Source organism: Staurois parvus, unplaced genomic scaffold (assembly GCF_062004578.1).
Source record: "Staurois parvus isolate SC_StPar_1 unplaced genomic scaffold, SC_StPar_1.0 ptg000068l, whole genome shotgun sequence".
NCBI classification, from domain to species: domain Eukaryota; kingdom Metazoa; phylum Chordata; class Amphibia; order Anura; family Ranidae; genus Staurois; species Staurois parvus.
The window spans coordinates 9,869,283-9,887,998 of NW_028317864.1; the positions used below are offsets into that span (position 1 = coordinate 9,869,283).

Consider the following 18,716-nt stretch of genomic DNA (forward strand, 5'->3'; position numbering starts at 1 on the left):
AGCAGCCGCGCGAACATCCAGTGGCCATACTGAGGGAGCAGCCGCGCTTCCTGGACCGGATCGTCGTGGGACCGGAGCCAGGTAAGAAACAGCAGCCCCTGCCCACCCCTGTACTTAGTGTTCCTTCCGCTGGAAGGGGGGGGGGGGGGGCGGCGACGGCACCGCACCGCCCCCCTAAAAAGTGTCAGTATGCCGTTTACCGGCGTATAAGACGACCCCCGACTTTTGAGAGGATTTTCAAGGGGTAAAAAGTCGTCTTATACGCCGGAAAATACGGTACATGTGAAAATGTATTTTTTAAGTCATTACCATAAGAAAATATAATGGAAAAACACCAGACACTGCTTTTTACTCTAGGTTCATACTATGTATCGCAACAAGAATGTGCACCGCATTCCGGTGCAATTCACATGCAATTCGGTGTGGTGCAATTTGAGACAATTCATTTTGAATGGACGCAAATCACGCAGCATCACACAAAAGTACTGCTAGCTCAGTGCTTTTTGAATGTGGTGCTGGAAATGTGAACGTATTGCGGGTTTCCCACACCACGTTCTAGTGTGAACCAGGGCTTAAAGAAGATAATTAGTGGAATATCAGTGCACAACAGAATGGCTGATATCAACAATCCAATGCAAAACCTCAAATGCTTTAAGAGCCCTTTACATACTTGTCCAGCAGCTACAACAAACCCCACTAGTGTAGGTTAGAGTGAAAAGTAAATTATAACTCCATAAGCAATAATACACTTGTATGGTGGCCACATTTCTTCATACAGGAGCCATATTCATGGCAGCTTACAGCAGTCCAGGCACACAGCAAGGATAGCACAAGACATTTGTTACTTGCAGGATTACCAGGTACGAAAAGAGAAAGGAATTAAACAAACGCAGTCCTTTATAACAAAAGAAATAAAAAACAAACAAAAACGCAGTCACCACATCTAAGGATTGGTAAGCAGTTACAATATATTACATAATTTATCAGAGGTTAAGATATATTTTATGCAAAACTCACCATGGGCTTCCCAACAGGCATTCCCCCCATCTGGTTATGAGGAAGATGAGGAATTCCAAACTGATTGGGTGGGTATCCTGCAACTAAAGGAAATAATACATTTTTTTTAATTGCTGCTAGGTGTCCTCAGTCTGATGAGCATGATTTAACCCACTGGACCTACCCCAGCCTGTAACTGAACAGTAAAGGAAGCAAGAAGCTGATGAGCTTTTCTTCCTTCCTGCTTTCTCCTGCTATCAGCATGCCTCCTCTCAGCACATGAACTGACTGGTTCCTTGTGCTGCTACTTGCTTTTACACTCTTGCTCTGCTATACAGGGATGCTTGCGATCAAGCTTTCAATGGTGGAAGGCATTGAGGGGCCATTCCTAGGTGGGGACAACATGGATGCATTTGTATCACTAAGAGCAAAATAAAAAGCTTTGGAGGAAAAGAGAATTTTGCGTGCGGCCTGAATTGACTAATATGCCTAGATCAGCAATGGGCAAACTACGGCCCGGCGGACCTTTTAAGCCGGCCCGCGGAGCTAGGCTCCCGCTAGGCTCCTCTCACAGTCCGCCCTGCGGTGTAGCATGAAAATCTGTCTCCTATGAGGATTTGTCCCCCTCGACGTATCTGCGCATGTGCTGGAGATCGCCGATCGGCTGCTAATGCCTGAAACTGGCACATGCGCAGATACGTCGAGGGGGACAGATCCTCATAGGAGACAGATTTTCATGCTACACCGGAACGGCGCGGGAACACGGCGAGAGGAACGCGCGGAGCAAAGGTAAGTGAATTGACACAGGGGGGACTTGGGGACTTAATATGGGGGATGAATTAATATGGGGAATTAATTACTATATGGGGGATGAATTACTATGGGGGATGAATTACTATAGGGGGGATGAATTACTATATGGGGGATGAATTACTATGGGGGATGAATTACTATATGGGGGATGAATTACTATATGGGGGATGAATTACTATGGGGGATGAATTACTATATGGGGGATGAATTACTATATGGGGGATGAATTACTATGGGGGATGAATTACTATATGGGGGATGAATTACTATATGGGGGATGAATTACTATGGGGGATGAATTACTATATGGGGGATGAATTACTATGGGGGATGAATTACTATATGGGGGATGAATTACTATAGGGGGTATGAATTACTATATGGGGGATGAATTACTATGGGGGAAGAATTACTATATGGGGGATGAATTACTATGGGGGAAGAATTACTATGGGGGATGAATTACTATGGGGGATGAATTACTATATGGGGGATGAATTACTATATGGGGGATGAATTACTATATGGGGGATTAATTACTATGCTTACTATGGGGGAATATTACTATACTTACTATGGATGACACATACACATCATTCATCTACTCTTGGTCCGGCCCCCGGGTCCAATATATGAACCCATTGTGGCCCTCAAGTCAAAACGTTTGCCCACCCCTGGCCTAGATGATAAATGCAGACAAATTCTATGAGCACCTCAGGCGTTCACATGACAGCGAATGAGGCAGCGGTGCTACACGTCAGCGATTTGAACTACACAGCCAGTTACATATACTCACCAACAAAAGGCGATGGGTTCATTTGGGGTGGACGCTGTTTGGTTGCAACTGAGTAATATTCCACAGCTTTTTTAAATCGTTCAATCTTATCTTCTGTCCTGGACTGGAAAACAAATCAAAATTTTAAAACATTCAAATCTTTAAATGAATTGTAAAAAAAAAAAAGCAGATGCATCAGGCAGAAAGTTCCCAGATCAGCAGCAACAACTGCATAGTACAAATCTAGGCTGAATCTCATTACGCTGCTCTCATATTCAGAAACTTGGTGAACAAAAATGCAGAAAACATTACAAACTCTCACCTGAGAGTGTCTGAATATTTCCTTCCCGACCACGTCTAAATTAGAAGCATCTTTGATTGTGGCCACATACTCAGAAACGGCTTTTATCACTACATCACAAGGCGGTAGGACCAGCTGGTGGGCACGGACCTGAAAGAAGCATAGCACAGGTAATGCTTGAATGTCGGGCTTTTCTGAACAGGCAAAGCTCTGACATGTACATATAGCTTGCCTGCTCCTTATGTGCAATTGTACGACAAATCTCAGCCAGGTCAAAATTCGAACCATGTATGAGCGGGCAGAATGTACCCAAGTTAAGTGATTGATCAACTTGGGTACAACCATCCTGTAAGATTTTCCATGCAATTATTGCTGGCGGCTATTATAGCCGCTAGCAGAAATCACTGTGTTCTCCAGGCGGAGGCAGCTCCCCCACCAACCTGTGGTTGCAGAAAAGAAAATCGCTCCATCTATGGCCGGCTTAAGGACAATGTTGCAAAAAAAAATTAATTTCTCCACAATGCCTATAGCTGCTGAGAGATGATTTGCTGCTTGTTCAGAGTATGTAAATACCTCAGTGTGCATAGTCTGGGCAGAATTTCACTTTTAAGGCAAGACAAACCTGTAAAAGAAGGCTGTAAATACTAAGCTTTACTGCTGCCCACCTGAGGTTATTGTTCCGCAAAGGTCCATTGGAAAACTAACACTTCCTGGAGTGACAGTCTTGGGTCCTTGGTATCTCTATTTCCTTCTGAAGACATCCATGTTACCACCATCTCCTGTAGTGACATGGAGTTCAGCAGGAAGAACCAGTGAGAGCTGCAGGGGACTTCAAACCTTTCAGAAGTGTAGTTTCACAGCAGGTGCCTTTAAATCCTCACTGTATATAAGGGGATTTTTTAAAAGTGGAACTAAGGTCTAAATAAAAAAATTATTGTGAGCAGACAGGCTCCTTATTGTAAAAGAGAGAGGCAATGTCCCTTATACAATAAAAATCAAACCCACCTGTTCCCTGTCTTCCTTAAATGTACACTGAGCTGCACATGTGCAAGTGTTCACTCATTCCGGCACACAGGTACTGTGCCGGAATGACTCAACTCCTGTGAATGCAAATGAGTTATGTCAACCTGCACCAGCCAATGAAGACAGCCGAAGACTGGCACATAGAAGAAAAGAAGGAGAAGATGCCACGTCAGCGAGGGACCTTGCAGATACTGGACCAGAGGTAAGAATTACGGATTTTAGTTCCACCTACAGTACATAGAGGACACACAACATTCTGTCTCAGGACCTTTTGTTCTCACCTCAGTATAATGTATATACACCAGGCCACCCTGAGACTATTCAGGTTATGGATTTTGAAATACAACCCTCAGTGGCAAACTATATACTTGGGGTGGTATAAAATATACAAGTCCTCTAAAAACTGTGCAGGTTGCAGGATCATTATATTTAATTGTGTACAACCACAATGCACCTCAGAATGACACAGGAAATCATTTTTACTTGTGGCCATCAAATGATCAGATTATAAACTACTTCTCTGTGAGTGAGGATTTAATCTGGTTTATGATCCAGTTTCTTATGTAGTTTTATAGTATTGGTTAATTAAGTGTAATCATTTTTAGGGTAATGTTTAGAGGAAGTACATTTTGTAGTTTGATTCTCTGTTATTTTTCAATTGGTGTGAATATTCTGTGTGGTGTTTTAATAGGATGGGATAGCTTATTACAGTATAGTGCTTCGTTTTAATTCATGACTATTGTTTATATTAACTTGTTATTGGTAATTTGTATTGTTGTTATTGTGTCTTGTTTTTGTTTTTTATTGTGATTCTGTGTTGTCTTGTTGATTGTAACTGTACCTTAAAAATGTCCCTTTTAGTATAAAGTATTCTGATTTGGAATTCTCAATCGGAATCTGAACTCCATGCCATTCAGATATTATTTGTACCTTTGTTTGTGTCTTTACTACAGTTTATCCATCAAAAGCAGCAAGGAGTCTTACCCACAAACACCTTCTAACCCACAAGCCCTGTTCTAACTGACTGGAACAAGGAAAAGAGAATTAGATAAAGTCTGAAAAGTACTTTGGAGTCCACTACCGGTGTACAGTATGATTTCCCTTGTTTCTGGACTTCATTTTGATTTAAACTCAGACAAGAATGTATTTATGTAATTTATTTAAAGACTATCACCTTCAAAGATGCAAGAGGATGATCTGGTCCCAGCAAGCTCCAATGAAACGCAGCTAAATCTTCATCAGGAAGAATATGATTACCTAAAGCAAGATTATATTACCGATTTAAATATATCAAATAGGCATTTGTCTGTTACTAAATGCAAACACATACATTCATAAGTGGAACAGAGGTTTTTCATTATAGTGCGTTATTGCTCACTGGCTGTCAACTTACCCAAGAGAGCAGCAAAGATTGGGAAGTTGATCATCTTCAGGCCAAGCTGCTTGGCCACTTCCTGCATTAGAAATTGGTTGGTGGTAAGATTCTTCCCATTCCAGCTAAGCTTGAGAGCATGAGAGCTGTAGTACGATGGGATGTTACACAAAGCATACTCAGAGTCGTGGGCGATGAGGCCGTGAAATCCGTTTTCCCGGAAAAAAGAAACCACTTCCAGGTGATGATCCTCCAAGCTCTGAAATACCTGAAAAAAAAAAACAGTAAAGATCACAAGGTTCATAAAGCTACTAAACAACACTCTGAGCTCATTGTTTTAACATGCATATCAGGAGATAGAACCGAGCATTGAAAGGGGAAGATTTTTACAGAGCACCTGAAATGTTTGTGTAAGAATAGCAGTCCATGAAAACGTTGATGACATAGTACACGGTGAAGGGTCTGTGTCAACAGGCTTTTGCTCACTTTAGTACTGCTTCTCTTCCCATTCAACCAAAAAAGCAGCTCAAAGCTTAAGAGGTCAAATATACAAAACCTGTCAATGACGTCTGATCACAGAAGCAGCTCTAAAAGATCCCAAATGAAATCTGCATGTGCCTGAAATCACCTTGCTTTTGCCCACCAACACACGACCAAAGCCAGTTGACACAATCCTTTAGGGGTACCTCGGTTTACAAACGCCTCGGTTAACGTAATTTTCAGTTTACGAATGAAAATCCATTGAAAATAATGTCTCGGTTTACAAATTTTTCTCGCAATACAAAGCGTTTATAGCGCCAGCCCTGTGCCTTTAACCACTAGCCTACCGGGCACTTATACCCCCTTCCTGCCCAGGCCAATTGAAAGTTTTCAGCGCTGTCGCACTTTGAGTGACAATTACGCGGTCATGCAACACTGTACCCATATGAAATTTTTATCTTTTTTTGTGACAGATAGAGCTTTATTTTGGTGGTATTTAATCACCTCTGGGTTTTTTATTTTTTCTTAAACAAACCAAAAACCACTGAAAATTCTGAAAAAAAAAAAAGTTTTTTCTTAGTTTTTGTTATAAAATTTTGTAAATAAGTGATTTTTCTCCTTCACTGATATGCGCTAATGAGGCTGCAGTGATGGGCACTGATAGGCTGCACTGATGGACACTGATAGGTGGCACTGGTAGGTGGCACTGAAAGGCAGCACCGATACATGTCACTGATATATGGCACTGATAGGCGGCACTGACTGGCACTGATAGGAAGCACTGATAGGTGGCACTGACTGGCATTGATAGGTGGCACTGACTGGCACTGATGGGTGACACTGAAAGGCAGCTCAGATGGGCACTGATATGTGGCATTGATGTGCACTGGTAGGCACTGATATGTGGCATTGATGTGGCACTGATGAGCACTGACACGAGGCACTGATGGACATGACACGAGGCACTGCTGGGGCTACACTGATCATCAGTGCCCTGATGATCAGTGTACATGTCCCCTCCGTGGAAAGCCGATTACTGGCTCTTCTGTCAGCGTGACAGCTCGAGAGGACAGAAATGCCGATAACCGGCATTTCCCTGTTTACATGTGATCAGCTGTGATTGGACACAGCTGATCACATGACCGAGCCGACATCTTCGACTCTTTCCGTGATCGGCTGTGTCCGAGGGACACAGCGCACCGCCGATTGCCGCACGCTCCCTGAGCCACACATGCGCAGTGAGAATGGGAGGACGTCATATGATGTCCTCCCAGAACGAGAGAAACACCTTGCGTCTGTCATATTACTACATGGCGGGCGGGAGGTGGTTAAAGTGCACTTTGTAAAAAGTTTTGAACAGATAAGACTTTTGACTTTTATCTGACCTCCGGAATTAATTGGTTTTCAATGCATTCCTATGGGAAACCGCATTTCGGTTTACTAATTTTTCGCAATGCGAATTGTCCCGCAGAACGCATTAGGTTCGTAAACCGAGGTACGCCTGTATATCCATCTCTGTTATTACACTAGTATTTGGGAGGTCAAGGTTTGCCATCTTCTAAATTCTGACATGAAAACTTTTCAGAAATGTATCTTCTGTTTAACCGCTTCCATACCGGGCACTTTTACCCCCTTCCTGCCCAGGCCATTTTTCACGTTTCAGCGCTCTCACACTTTGAATGACAATTGCGCGGTCATACAACGTTGTACCCAAACTAAAATTTTATCATTTTCTTCACACAACTAGAGCTTTCTTTTGGTGGTATTTAATCACCGCCGAGGTTTTTATTTTTTGCTAAATTAACCAAAAAAGACCAAAAATTGTGAAAAAAAACACGTTTTACTTTGTTTCTTGTATAAAAGTTTGCAAATAAATAATTTTTCTTCATAAATTTAGGCCAAATGTATTCTGCTACATGTCTTTGGTGAAAATAACCCAAATTAATATTTATTATTTAGTCTGTAGGAAAGTTATAGAGTTCACAAACTATGGGATATATCTGAAAATTGATCAATCCTGAAGTACTGACGGCCGATCTGAAGTTGTAATTTTTTTGTCATAATTTTTCAGAAATGAAGAAATAAAAAAAATGATTTTCACTATTTTTTTTTATATACTGTCACCAGTGCAGTACAGCGTCATCATATAACTGGCATGGCGGTGATCAGGGACACTGACTGGTGACAGTACGAAAAAAAAATTGATTTTTTTTATTACATTTTTTCTCTTTTTTTAAGATTATTTTTCATATTTCACTATGACCAAAGTAGTATAATGTTACCATAGTAACATTGTACTGCTTTGGGGAAGCGATCAGTATTTTTTTTTTTTTTTTTTTTTTTACAATTTGCTTATAGAAAATAATTACTTTGCTATAAGCAAGCATTTACCTGAATGAAATCGATTCATTCAGGATTTTTTTTTTCTTAACTGTTATTTGACCACAGCTAATCACATGACACAGCTGGGCTGTGATTGGCCCAGCTTGTGCATGTGATCGCTGTGACCATTCACAGCTAGCCACACCTGTATACAATGGATGGCGTGAAAGGAAGCCATCCATTGTATACAACTGTCATGTGACCTGCTGTGATTGGTCACAGCAGGTCACATGGTGCCGGTACACAGATCTGGCATCGGCCGTGTTCAAGGTACATGGCCAGTGACAGATCGCACCGCTGTGCGGCTCTGCGGACAAGCAAACTGTGCATTCCTGAAAGGACGCCATATGACGTCCACCCGGAGGGACGAGGTGTTTTGCCGGCCGCCATCCGGCTATAGGCCGGGCGGGAACCTGTTAAACACCTAGATGCCAAAACAACAGAATATTCATCTCCTATTCAACAGTAAGGGGTCATGCACATTTTTTGCACGCGTACAACATAACATATGCCTGTATTTGTGGCATCCGGGGAATCCAGGTGCTGAGTGATTCTGCCCATAGAAATTAATTACAAAATATGCTGTGCTTGAGTATATGTTTGTAAATGATGTTACATTTACAGGCGCATGCACCAATCCCTTTTTCTTCAAGCAGAAGGTGATTAGACAACCTCAGCTGTGCATGTTTCCCTGTGAGACTTTACAGACGTTTCCCTCCACTCAGGTCTCAGACTACACTCAGATCCCTGCTCTGCAGTGTGACATCTGATCCCCACCCCCTGCCTACTGGAGCTCAGAGATGCTGTGTAAATGCCGGTTCATATATATGCTCTTTGAACCGCATGCAATCTGCATGACGTGAAATAACATTGCTTCCTATGGTGTCTGATCACATATGTCCAGTGTACAGGCAGTGCGGAATGATAAAAAGTCCTGTCCAACTTCTGAGCAGTGCAGTTCGGTTCAGGTGCAGATTACAAGCTATTGATTTCTATGGGTATTGTTTAAACCCATAGAAATCAGGTGTGAACAGGATAAAATCCTGACCTGAACCACTGGTCCGAATTCCAGCCACGGCACCACCTGCCTGGAGTTTGCATGTTCTCCCTGTGCCTGCGTGGGTTTCCTCCGGTTTCCTCCAAAGATATGCTGGTAGGTTAATTGGCTCCTGTCTAAATTGTCCCTAGTATGTGTATGTATGAATGTGAGTTAGGGACCTTAGATTGTACACCCCTTTAGGGTTAGGGACTGATGTGAATGTACAATATATATGTAAAGCGCTGCGTAAATTGACGGCGCTATATAAGTACCTGAAATAAATAAATCTTTTCTTTCACAGGGTAGATAGAATTGTCTTAGAATACAGATGGTGGATTTAGCCTTAGAATTTGACTGAACTTCCACTGTAATTTCAGTGCACACAAACTAATACGCGTTTTTTGGATGAGGATGCAGAAATTAAATCAATACCAACTATGTCAGGTCTTAAAATTGAACATGCTCATAAAACAGCAATAAACGTTGTTACCCAAAACTTTCCATACGTGACAAGTAAGATTTTACAGGTCATCAAATACCTGTGAATAGCGGCTCTAGAATTATTGCCCGTGCAGTCATATGCAACATATGTGTTGCACAATCAACGTTTTCTTACGTAGGCGTCCCGACGTGTTTGTATGTGTGTGCACGTGGGGAGGGGGGTTTAAGTGTTTGGGTGGAACTCTTAATTTTTTAAAGTTTTCACCTCATAGGGGATAAGCAGTCTAGGAAACATAGGGGTACACGCTATCAGGGGACCTAGCTGTCCAGGCAGTCAGCTTGCCAAATTTACAAAGTTTACGTGAAAAAAACGTCCCGCTGCTGCCAACATATGCCATACGTTGGTGCCAGCAAAAGGGTTAAAGAACTCTTACAAAAAGGCGTGCAATGAATCGTGGTGCAGTGGGGAGAAGGCTCAGCGTGTGCAGCAAAGTGTGAATAGGCCCTATCTCCATTAATAACCAACATAAAAAAAAAAAAATAATAAACATTTTAACCACTTGCCGCCCAGCCACTGCATATAAACGGTGGCAGGGCGGCGCTCGTAGGCAAAAGCACGTTTTAAAACGGCTGCCTTTAAAACAGGTAGGGGGCGCGCGCCCGCCCTACCTGTCCCGCAGGTGTCAGCAGCGGGTGTCAGCCGACGGGGCACGGCCGGTTTTTACCGGCCGTTTTCCCGCGATTGCTGGTGATCGCTAACACAGAGCAGGGCTGCATTGTTTACACACAGCCCTGTTCTGTGTCACTTCTCTGACAGCTTGTGAGAAGCTGCAGAGTTTCTCTCCCTCGATCAGCTCCCCCCTCCCAGTACACACCCCCGCCCCCTAGTAAAACACTCCCCTTACACTGCAAATTCTAAAAATGTTAACCCCTTCCTCCCCAGTGACATTAGTATAGTTTCAGTGGGTTTTTTTCACTGATCACTGTATTGGTGTCACTGGGGATGTCAGTGACCCCAAGTCAGTTCCCCCCCCAGTGTCAAAATGTCCGCCGCTGTCCCGCAGTCCTGCCATAAGTCGCTGGTCGCCGCCATATGTCGCTGATTGCCACCAAAAGTCTCTGATCGGCGCCATTATTAGTATAAATAAAAATTAAAAATCCCAGTATCTTTCCCGCCATTTGTAAACGCTATAACTTTCACGTAAACCAATTAATTTACACGTATTGGGATTTTTTTTTAGCAAAGACGTGGAGCAGAATACATTTTGGCAGAAATTTATGACTAAATTTTATTTTTGCATTTTTTTTTTACTGGACATGTTATAGCAAAAAGTCCAAAATATTGTTTTTTTTTTCCTCAAAATTGTCAGCCTTTTTTTTTTATAGCGCAAAAAATAAAAACCGTACAGGCGATCAAATACCACCGAAAGAAAGCTCAATTTGTGGGGAAAAAAAGGAGGTAAATTTCATTTATGTACCATATTGTATGACCGCGCAATTGTTCGTTAAACTAGCGCAGCTCTGTATAGCAGAAAAATGGTGTAAATTGCAGTATCTATACCATAGTTTGTAGACGCTATAACTTTCACACAAAGCAATCAATATACACTTACTGGGATTTCTTTTACCAAAAACATGGAGCAGAATACATTTTGGCCTAAATTTATAACCAACTTTGAGTTTACTATATATTTTTTATAGCTGAAAGTAAAAAATATTGTTTTTCTTCAAAATTTTTGGCTTTTTTTTGTTTATAGCGTGAAAAATAAAAAGCGCACGGGTGAGCAAATTACACCGAAAGAAAGCTCTATTTGTGTGAAAAAAAGGACGTAAATTTCGTTTGGGTGCAGCATTGCAATTATCAGTTGAATTAGTGCAGCGCCGAGTAGCAAAAAGAGGCCTGGTCATTAAGGGGGGTAAATCCTCAGGTGCTCAAGTGGTTAAGCCTTCAAAGTCTTTTCCTTTATGACCTCCCTTTTACATCCACAAATGTGTCAGAAAAAAAGTACTGTGACATAACTGGCACTGCATATTAGCAACAGTAATTCACCTTATCCATGATCCTAGTTTAACCGCTTCCCGACCGCCCTATAGCAGAAATACTGGGTGGCAGGGATGCGCAAAATCACGTGTAATACACGATCTTGTATTTTCGGGTAGGGGGCACACGTGCGCACTCCTCACCCACGCTGCTACTGGTTCCTTCGGCATGTCAATCACCAAGTCCCGGCCTCATCGGCGGAGCTGAGAGGGGAGTGGTCTGTATGTAAACAACACAGATCTCTCCCCTGTCAGCACGAACAGCAGCATGTCTCTGTAGTAAAACGAACACAGCACACAGGGAACCTGTTAACTGGGCGCACACCCCTTTTGAAAATGTACGTTTTGTACGAAATGCATTAAGGAGGAGCCCCGCACGCTGAGGCATCACGCCGCCGGATCATGGAGGTCCGGCGGCCATCTTTTTAACCAGCTGGTACCCAAGGTGACCATCCCAGGGCCCAGAGGAGAGACACCTGTTGCAGACCCTCACCGCAGACCTAAAGGGGACCTCTAGAAGCTATAGAAGAGGTTGTCCATTCCAGGCTGCATCTTTCCCAGAACTGAGGGTTCCTCGGGCTTATCTGACTTAAATGCGCATATATATTGCACCTCTGGTGAGTGTGCAATCTTATAATTTCTTCCCGCACGTCACCGGACTACAGTTATTACTGGGATTAAGAGAAGTCACCTATTGACACACCTGTTGAAATTTAATATTGGAATAATTCACACTATTGTGGGAAATTCTTTCTGATATATGGTTATACGGACGTTATCCATATCCACATGCCTTTATAATTCTTTATATGGAGATTTAAATTGTGTGTTACAAGTATTAATGATTAAGATCACGTATATTTAGCGCTGCACTACATCTTATATGGTTTTATAGAAGGTTTTATGGTTTCCCTTTTTAGTGTTCTAGCTGCTTCTTCAAATCTAAGCGCTCGCTGAACCTGATCTTTTATATTTGTACTCATACTTTCTCTTCCTCTAACCAAACAAGTGTTTAATCCATGCCAGGGGCGGACTGACCATTTGGAAACTCGGGCACTGCCCGAGGGCCCGGGGTCAGTAGGGGGCCCCATGAGATGCCCCTGGTACCTTTTTCATAGGCTTTTTTGAGTTTGGGCAAGGACACAGGGGCCCCATGATCCCCTATTGCCCGGGGGCCCCATGAGTTGTCAGTCTGCCCCTGATCCATGCACTAAATTTAACAGTAACCCGGAGTTGGGCTTTAACAAAAGGAAACAATCCTGCTCACTTTTTAGCAAGCAATTTGCAACCACTCAGCAGGTAGCTGGAGTCTCACAACCTGGAGTTCCAGGTCATTAAACCTATTCATGAGGCAACAAAAGCAGAATCAAGCTGCCAGCCGCCAACATTATGCTCTGTTGTCTAACAAGATCGGCATATTTATATCTCCCTTACTAGAGGGATCAATAAGATACAGGCTTTAGCTGGAATCTACTGCAAGCTTTGAATGAAATCTTACATACGCAAGCCTTTACTTTGTGTTTTGATCTATCACTGCAAATGCAATGCTTTATAAATGTATTCAGCAAGACGTGATATTGAAAGCATCTTTTAATAAAAGTCACTGGAAGCAGTGCGAAATCTGGAGAAGGATCAGCTGATTGCAAATTAAACTGTGTCTCCTATCACTTGTCAACGCCCTCGGCTAATGAGCGCCAGCACAAGCTGCACTGCCACTTGGCCAATGTGTGTCACGTACAGGGGAAAACAAAAGGTCGGCGGGCATATTTTGATTATTTTTGTGTGTTAGAGCAGTGTTTTTCAACCTTTTTTGTGCAAAGGCACACTTTTTTCATGAAAAAAATCACGAGGCACACCACCATTAGAAAATGTTAAAAAAATTTACCTCTGTGCCTATATTGACTATATATAAAGTAATTCTCTTGAATAGGAATCAAACACAAAGAAATTATTTTATAATTACTTTATTATGAAATAATAAAGTATTTTATAATTGGACCCGGGGGCCGGACCAAGAGTAGATGAATGATGTGTATGTGTCATCCATAGTAAGTATAGTAATATTCCCCCATAGTAAGCATAGTAATTAATCCCCCATATAGTAATTCATCCTCCATATAGTAATTCATCCCCCATAGTAATTCATCCCTCATATAGTATTTCATCCCCCCATATAGTATTTCATCCCCCCATATAGTATTTCATCCCCCCATATAGTATTTCATCCCTCATATAGTAATTCATCCCTCATATAGTATTTCATCCCTCATATAGTATTTCATCCCTCATATAGTATTTCATCCCCCATATAGTAATTCATCCCCCCATATAGTATTTCATCCCCCCATATAGTATTTCATCCCCCCATATAGTATTTCATCCCTCATATAGTAATTCATCCCTGATATAGTAATTCATCCCCCATATAGTATTTCATCCCCCCATATAGTATTTCATCCCTCATAAAGTAATTCATCCCTCATATAGTATTTCATCCCCCACAGTACTATTCCCCCCCCCCCCTTCTAGTAAGCCAAGTCCCCCGTGTCAATTCACTTACCTTTTGCGTTCCTCTCGCTGTCTTCCCGCGCCGTTCGGGTCTTCAGGGCGGACTGTGAGAGGAGCCTAGCTCCCCTCCCCTCACGTTCGGCACGCTGCCCCGCCTACACACATCCTGACAGCCACATCCGCAAGCCGGATTAAAAGGTCCGCGCGGACTTTTGGGGCTGCCAACCGAGAGGAGGCAGGGGAGCGGCCGACCGAGAGGAGGGAGGGGAGCAGGCGCCCGGCACACAGAAGAGCCGCATTAGACTGGGTAAAGAGCCGCATGTGGCTCGCGAGCCGCGGCTTGCCGACCACTGAATCATTAGATTCTAATGATTGGTCTATTTGTGAGCCGAAGCCACATGTTACAGATGAAATTGGAATTTTTCCCACGGCACACCAGACAATATCTCACGGCACACTAGTGTGCCGCGGCACAGTGGTTGAAAAACGCTGTGTTAGAGAACATTTATTTTTACAGACTGAAGGAAACTCGTGTGGAAGACTAATCATTACACACAATGTGGAAGAGAACACTTATGCCTAGTACACACTATTAGAAAATCGAACGATCCTCATTTTTTTTATGCTAGTCTCATATTGAAAACAAAAGCGCTACTATAGGTATGGAAATTCAATTTCCCGCACATGTACCTGTGTGGAATCGGAAATGTACTTGTGGCACCTCTTCTTTAAAAAAAAAAAATAACAAGGGTATCAATTTTTATTGGAAGATCTACAGATAATCAGAGCACTAGAAACTTCCATTCCATTATTGCTATTAAAGTGGTTGTAAAGGCTGAAGGTTTTTTACATTCAGTGCATGAAGGTAAAAAAAACATCTGTGCGTGGCAACCCACCCCATCCCCCCAATACTTATCTGAGCTCCATCGCGATCCAGCGATGTGCATGAGAGCCTTGGCTCTCCAGGGACTCTCCTTCCTCACTGGCTGAGACAGCAGCGAGAACCATTGGCTCTCGCTGCTGTCAACCACAGCCAGTGAGTCAATGAGGAAAGAGGGGTGCCCCCATAGCAAGATATTTGGAAGCACTTAGCAGGAGGTAGAAGCCAAGACCACCAGCGGGTGACTCAAGAAGACGAGGATCGGGGCTGCTCTGTGCAAAACTACTACACAGAGCAGGTAAGTGTGAAATATTTTTTTCTTAATAACAAACATTTCTCTTTACACATTTGTACAAACAATGTGGTGTATTAAAAAGAACATTGTCCGTTATTTATGAAAAAACATTTTCGTTGCCATTTCCTTTTTCTGGGTCATTCTCTATTCATGCACTGTCTTGGTCACTCGATTTTTGATGAACCACTGCTATACTAATTATACAATAATCATTAATTCTGTTACATTTATTGTAAAGGGTTTTTTTTTTTATTTTTTTTTTAAAGAAAATAAACAAGTCACACTTGCCTGCTCTGTGTAGTGGTTTTGCACAGAGCAGCCTCGATCCTCTTCTCTGGTCTCCCATCAGCGTTTCTGGCTCCTCACCCATAGGAAGACACTTGCTCTGGGGGAACATATGAGGGTTCGTTCCCAAGCTCTGTGTGTCCATAGACACATAGAGCACGTTCCCGCCTTGACCAAGGCTACGATTGTGTCTGAGCCAATAAGAAGGGAGAGAGCCAGGAGAGCTGCTGTTCTCAGGAACAGTGCTCAATCAGAATCAGACTCAGGTAAGTACTGGGGGGGGGGGGGGGGAGATGCACACTGAAGGTTTTTTACTTTCATGCATAAAATACATGAAAGTAAAAAACCTTCGGCCATTACAACCACTTTACCTAACAAAAAAAAGTTACCTGCATGCCCCTTTACAAATTTTCTTGTGAATTGTCCTGATTGGCTCTCTAAAGCTGTGCACTAACAAATAGATTATCGAATGATTGCTCCAAATGCAGGTTTTTTCGTCTGATTTTCTGATCATGGGTACTAGGCATAGAGGGGTCTTAAAGGATTGTTTTACCTATTACACAACACTGGGTAGGGACAGGGAACTTAAAGCTGATCTCCAGCTTTTGTTAACACTTTACATAGTTTGTTTGGGCCAAGCTGGCCCAATGGTACTATGTACATGTATGTAACATCCATACATGTAGGACACCCAATTGTTAGAAGTGATTTATTCTTCCAAAGCAAATACACTCTTTCAGATTGGTACTGACTAGTATTCCATGGTTTCTCTTCTCCCTCAGTTTTTCTTCATCACTGAGCTAATGTGACCCCAGCACTGACAGAGAGGGACGGGGGAGGGTCAAAGTAGGATGCTTTGTAGGCAGCTGACATTTTCTTTATCAACTGATGTAATTAGTTGTCAGGACGCCGATTTCTAGAAGGTCGTAAGGATGCAAAATGAAAACGTGGCTTTGTGTAACTAAAAGGCCGGCTTGTTCCACCTACTGGCTTGTGTACAAGTTTTGGGCAATTGTTTGGCATTTTGCAAAGGCACCCCTGAAGAAACCTCAAGGCACCCCGGTTGAGAAAGGCTGGTATAAACTGTATGTAGCTAATGCTACATACAGAACTGTGTTCCAGGCACAAGCCGAGACATTTCTGTCTCATATCCGGAGCACAACAGCATCTGTCTCAGCAGCACTCAGCCATTCATAGAAAGCGGGCTGATGATGTCACAACCTGACTGAGTCATCTGAGTTCTTCCAAGTGCAAAAAAGTATTGGCTTTAAAAAATGGACCTTTACAACCCCTACAATGATTTCTTATGACAGGGTAGGCAACCACAGCACCCAACTGAAACTACAAATCCCATCATACCTCTGGGCTGAGCCTGTCAGTCGTTCAATGCCTCATGGGATTTGTAGTACACAACAGCTGGAGTGCTGAGGTTACCTGTCCCTGTTCTATACTATCCACCAAGGACAACGGTAACCCTGAACACAGGCAATGCATCCATATACTTCACAACGCCATTTCCCTGATAAATCAATTGTATTGTGACTGTGGAGGAACATTCTGTCCATCGATTCTACATTTTTCCTCCTAGATTGTAAGCTCCAAAGAGCAGGGCCCTCAATCCCCTCATGTTTTGCATTGTATTGTATTGTTCTGTCACATGTTCTGTTCCCCATTGTAATGTACAGCGCTGAGCGAACTATTGGCGCTTTATAAATACTGTATAATAATAATTTTACTGTACAATGTTACGGCATAGGATGGCATCATAACACACAACACCTGGAATACAGACCTTACAATTACTCTTCCAATGTTGTTTTTGTCTTTCACATATTACAGAACCTATCCTAATGAATGGGCTACTTCTGGCCCGTCCATCAGACAGGTCAATGAAAATGACAGAACGGTTTGTTGGGAGTCCAAATTATATGATAAACTACAAGCACTTCAAGCTTTCTGGAACTATATGTCTTTTCAAGTTCAGGAAAAGAAGAGTAATTGGGGTCCCAGAAAATGGCAAATAAAATATGGAAGCTGACTGCTGAATTAAAGATATAATACTTAGGGCGGACCAGTAGTGATATTCCTGATACAGTAACCCAGCTGTCCTAAAAGAATTGTATGAACTCCAAACTCCCTTCTCTTCTGACAGTTTGCAAAGATCAAATGTAAATAATGATTTCAAATGGACCTTGCACTTGGTACAAAGTCTGCTATTTAAATGCCCCTTTCCTGTTAAAACACAGCATCATGGAACATTAACAGAGCGCTGAAGACTAACTTCACCTTTTCTAAAAAAAATAAAATAAATAAATGCACTTTTTTTTTACAGAAATGTGCACTTATTTTTTTAACAGGAGCCTGCAGAGCACAGCACCCATGCAGTATCAGGATCCTGAACACACTGCCTATTGCTCTGTGTGGGCAGACAGTTCCTGAGTTGTAGGCAGTGTGAATGAACTATGAACACGCTGAGCAGTGCGCTTGCAGTTCATTAATAATACAAGTTCATGTGCTGCGGTGGCAATATATATATACAGGCCTTGAAATTTCCACTCGCCTGCTCGCCAATGGCGAGTTGAAATTATGGTGGGGGCGAGTGTATCCCCCAGGGCCGTCTTGCTGAGAAGGCTCGGAGCTCAGGCCAGATCTGTCATTGGCACTGGGAGCCGGCAGACTAGAGTGCAGTACCCGGCTCTGTGAGTGAACAAGGAAGTACTGCAACTTTTTATGGGGGGGTGTGTGTGTGTCTACATGTGTGTGTGTCTGTGTATGCGTGTACATGTGTCTGTGTGTGTACATGTGTCTGTGTGCATGTACATGTGTTTTTGTGTATGTGTGTACATGTGTCTGTGTGTATGTACATGTGTCTGTGCGTGTGTATTTCTGTGTATGTACATGTATCTGTGTGTATACATGTGTCTGTATGTGTGTATACATGTTTCTGTATACATGTGTCTGTGTGTATGTACATGTTTGTGTGTGTGTGTGTGTGTGCACAGGTGTCTCTGTTTGTTGGTGGCGAGTACCTCTTAAGGCCTGGCTAGTAGCTCAGGACTTGAAATTTTAAGCCCTGGTCTAGACTA

The 18,716-nt window shown here is 42.6% G+C and overlaps 1 protein-coding gene across 3 annotated transcripts in view; it reads right to left on the reverse strand.

Moving 5' to 3' along the window:
- FAM120C (family with sequence similarity 120 member C) overlaps positions 1–18,716 on the reverse strand; it is an 83,896-nt gene that overhangs the window by 38,755 nt on the left and 26,425 nt on the right. For all 3 annotated transcript variants that reach the window (XM_089669131.1, XM_089669129.1, XM_089669132.1), the window contains exons 2-6: positions 5,302–5,548; positions 5,083–5,165; positions 2,907–3,035; positions 2,606–2,708; positions 1,018–1,100 (exon numbers count right to left, since the gene is read on the reverse strand). In XM_089669131.1, coding sequence (XP_089525257.1) covers positions 1,018–1,100; positions 2,606–2,708; positions 2,907–3,035; positions 5,083–5,165; positions 5,302–5,548 — 645 coding nt within the window. The remainder of the gene's footprint in view (positions 1–1,017; positions 1,101–2,605; positions 2,709–2,906; positions 3,036–5,082; positions 5,166–5,301; positions 5,549–18,716) is intronic.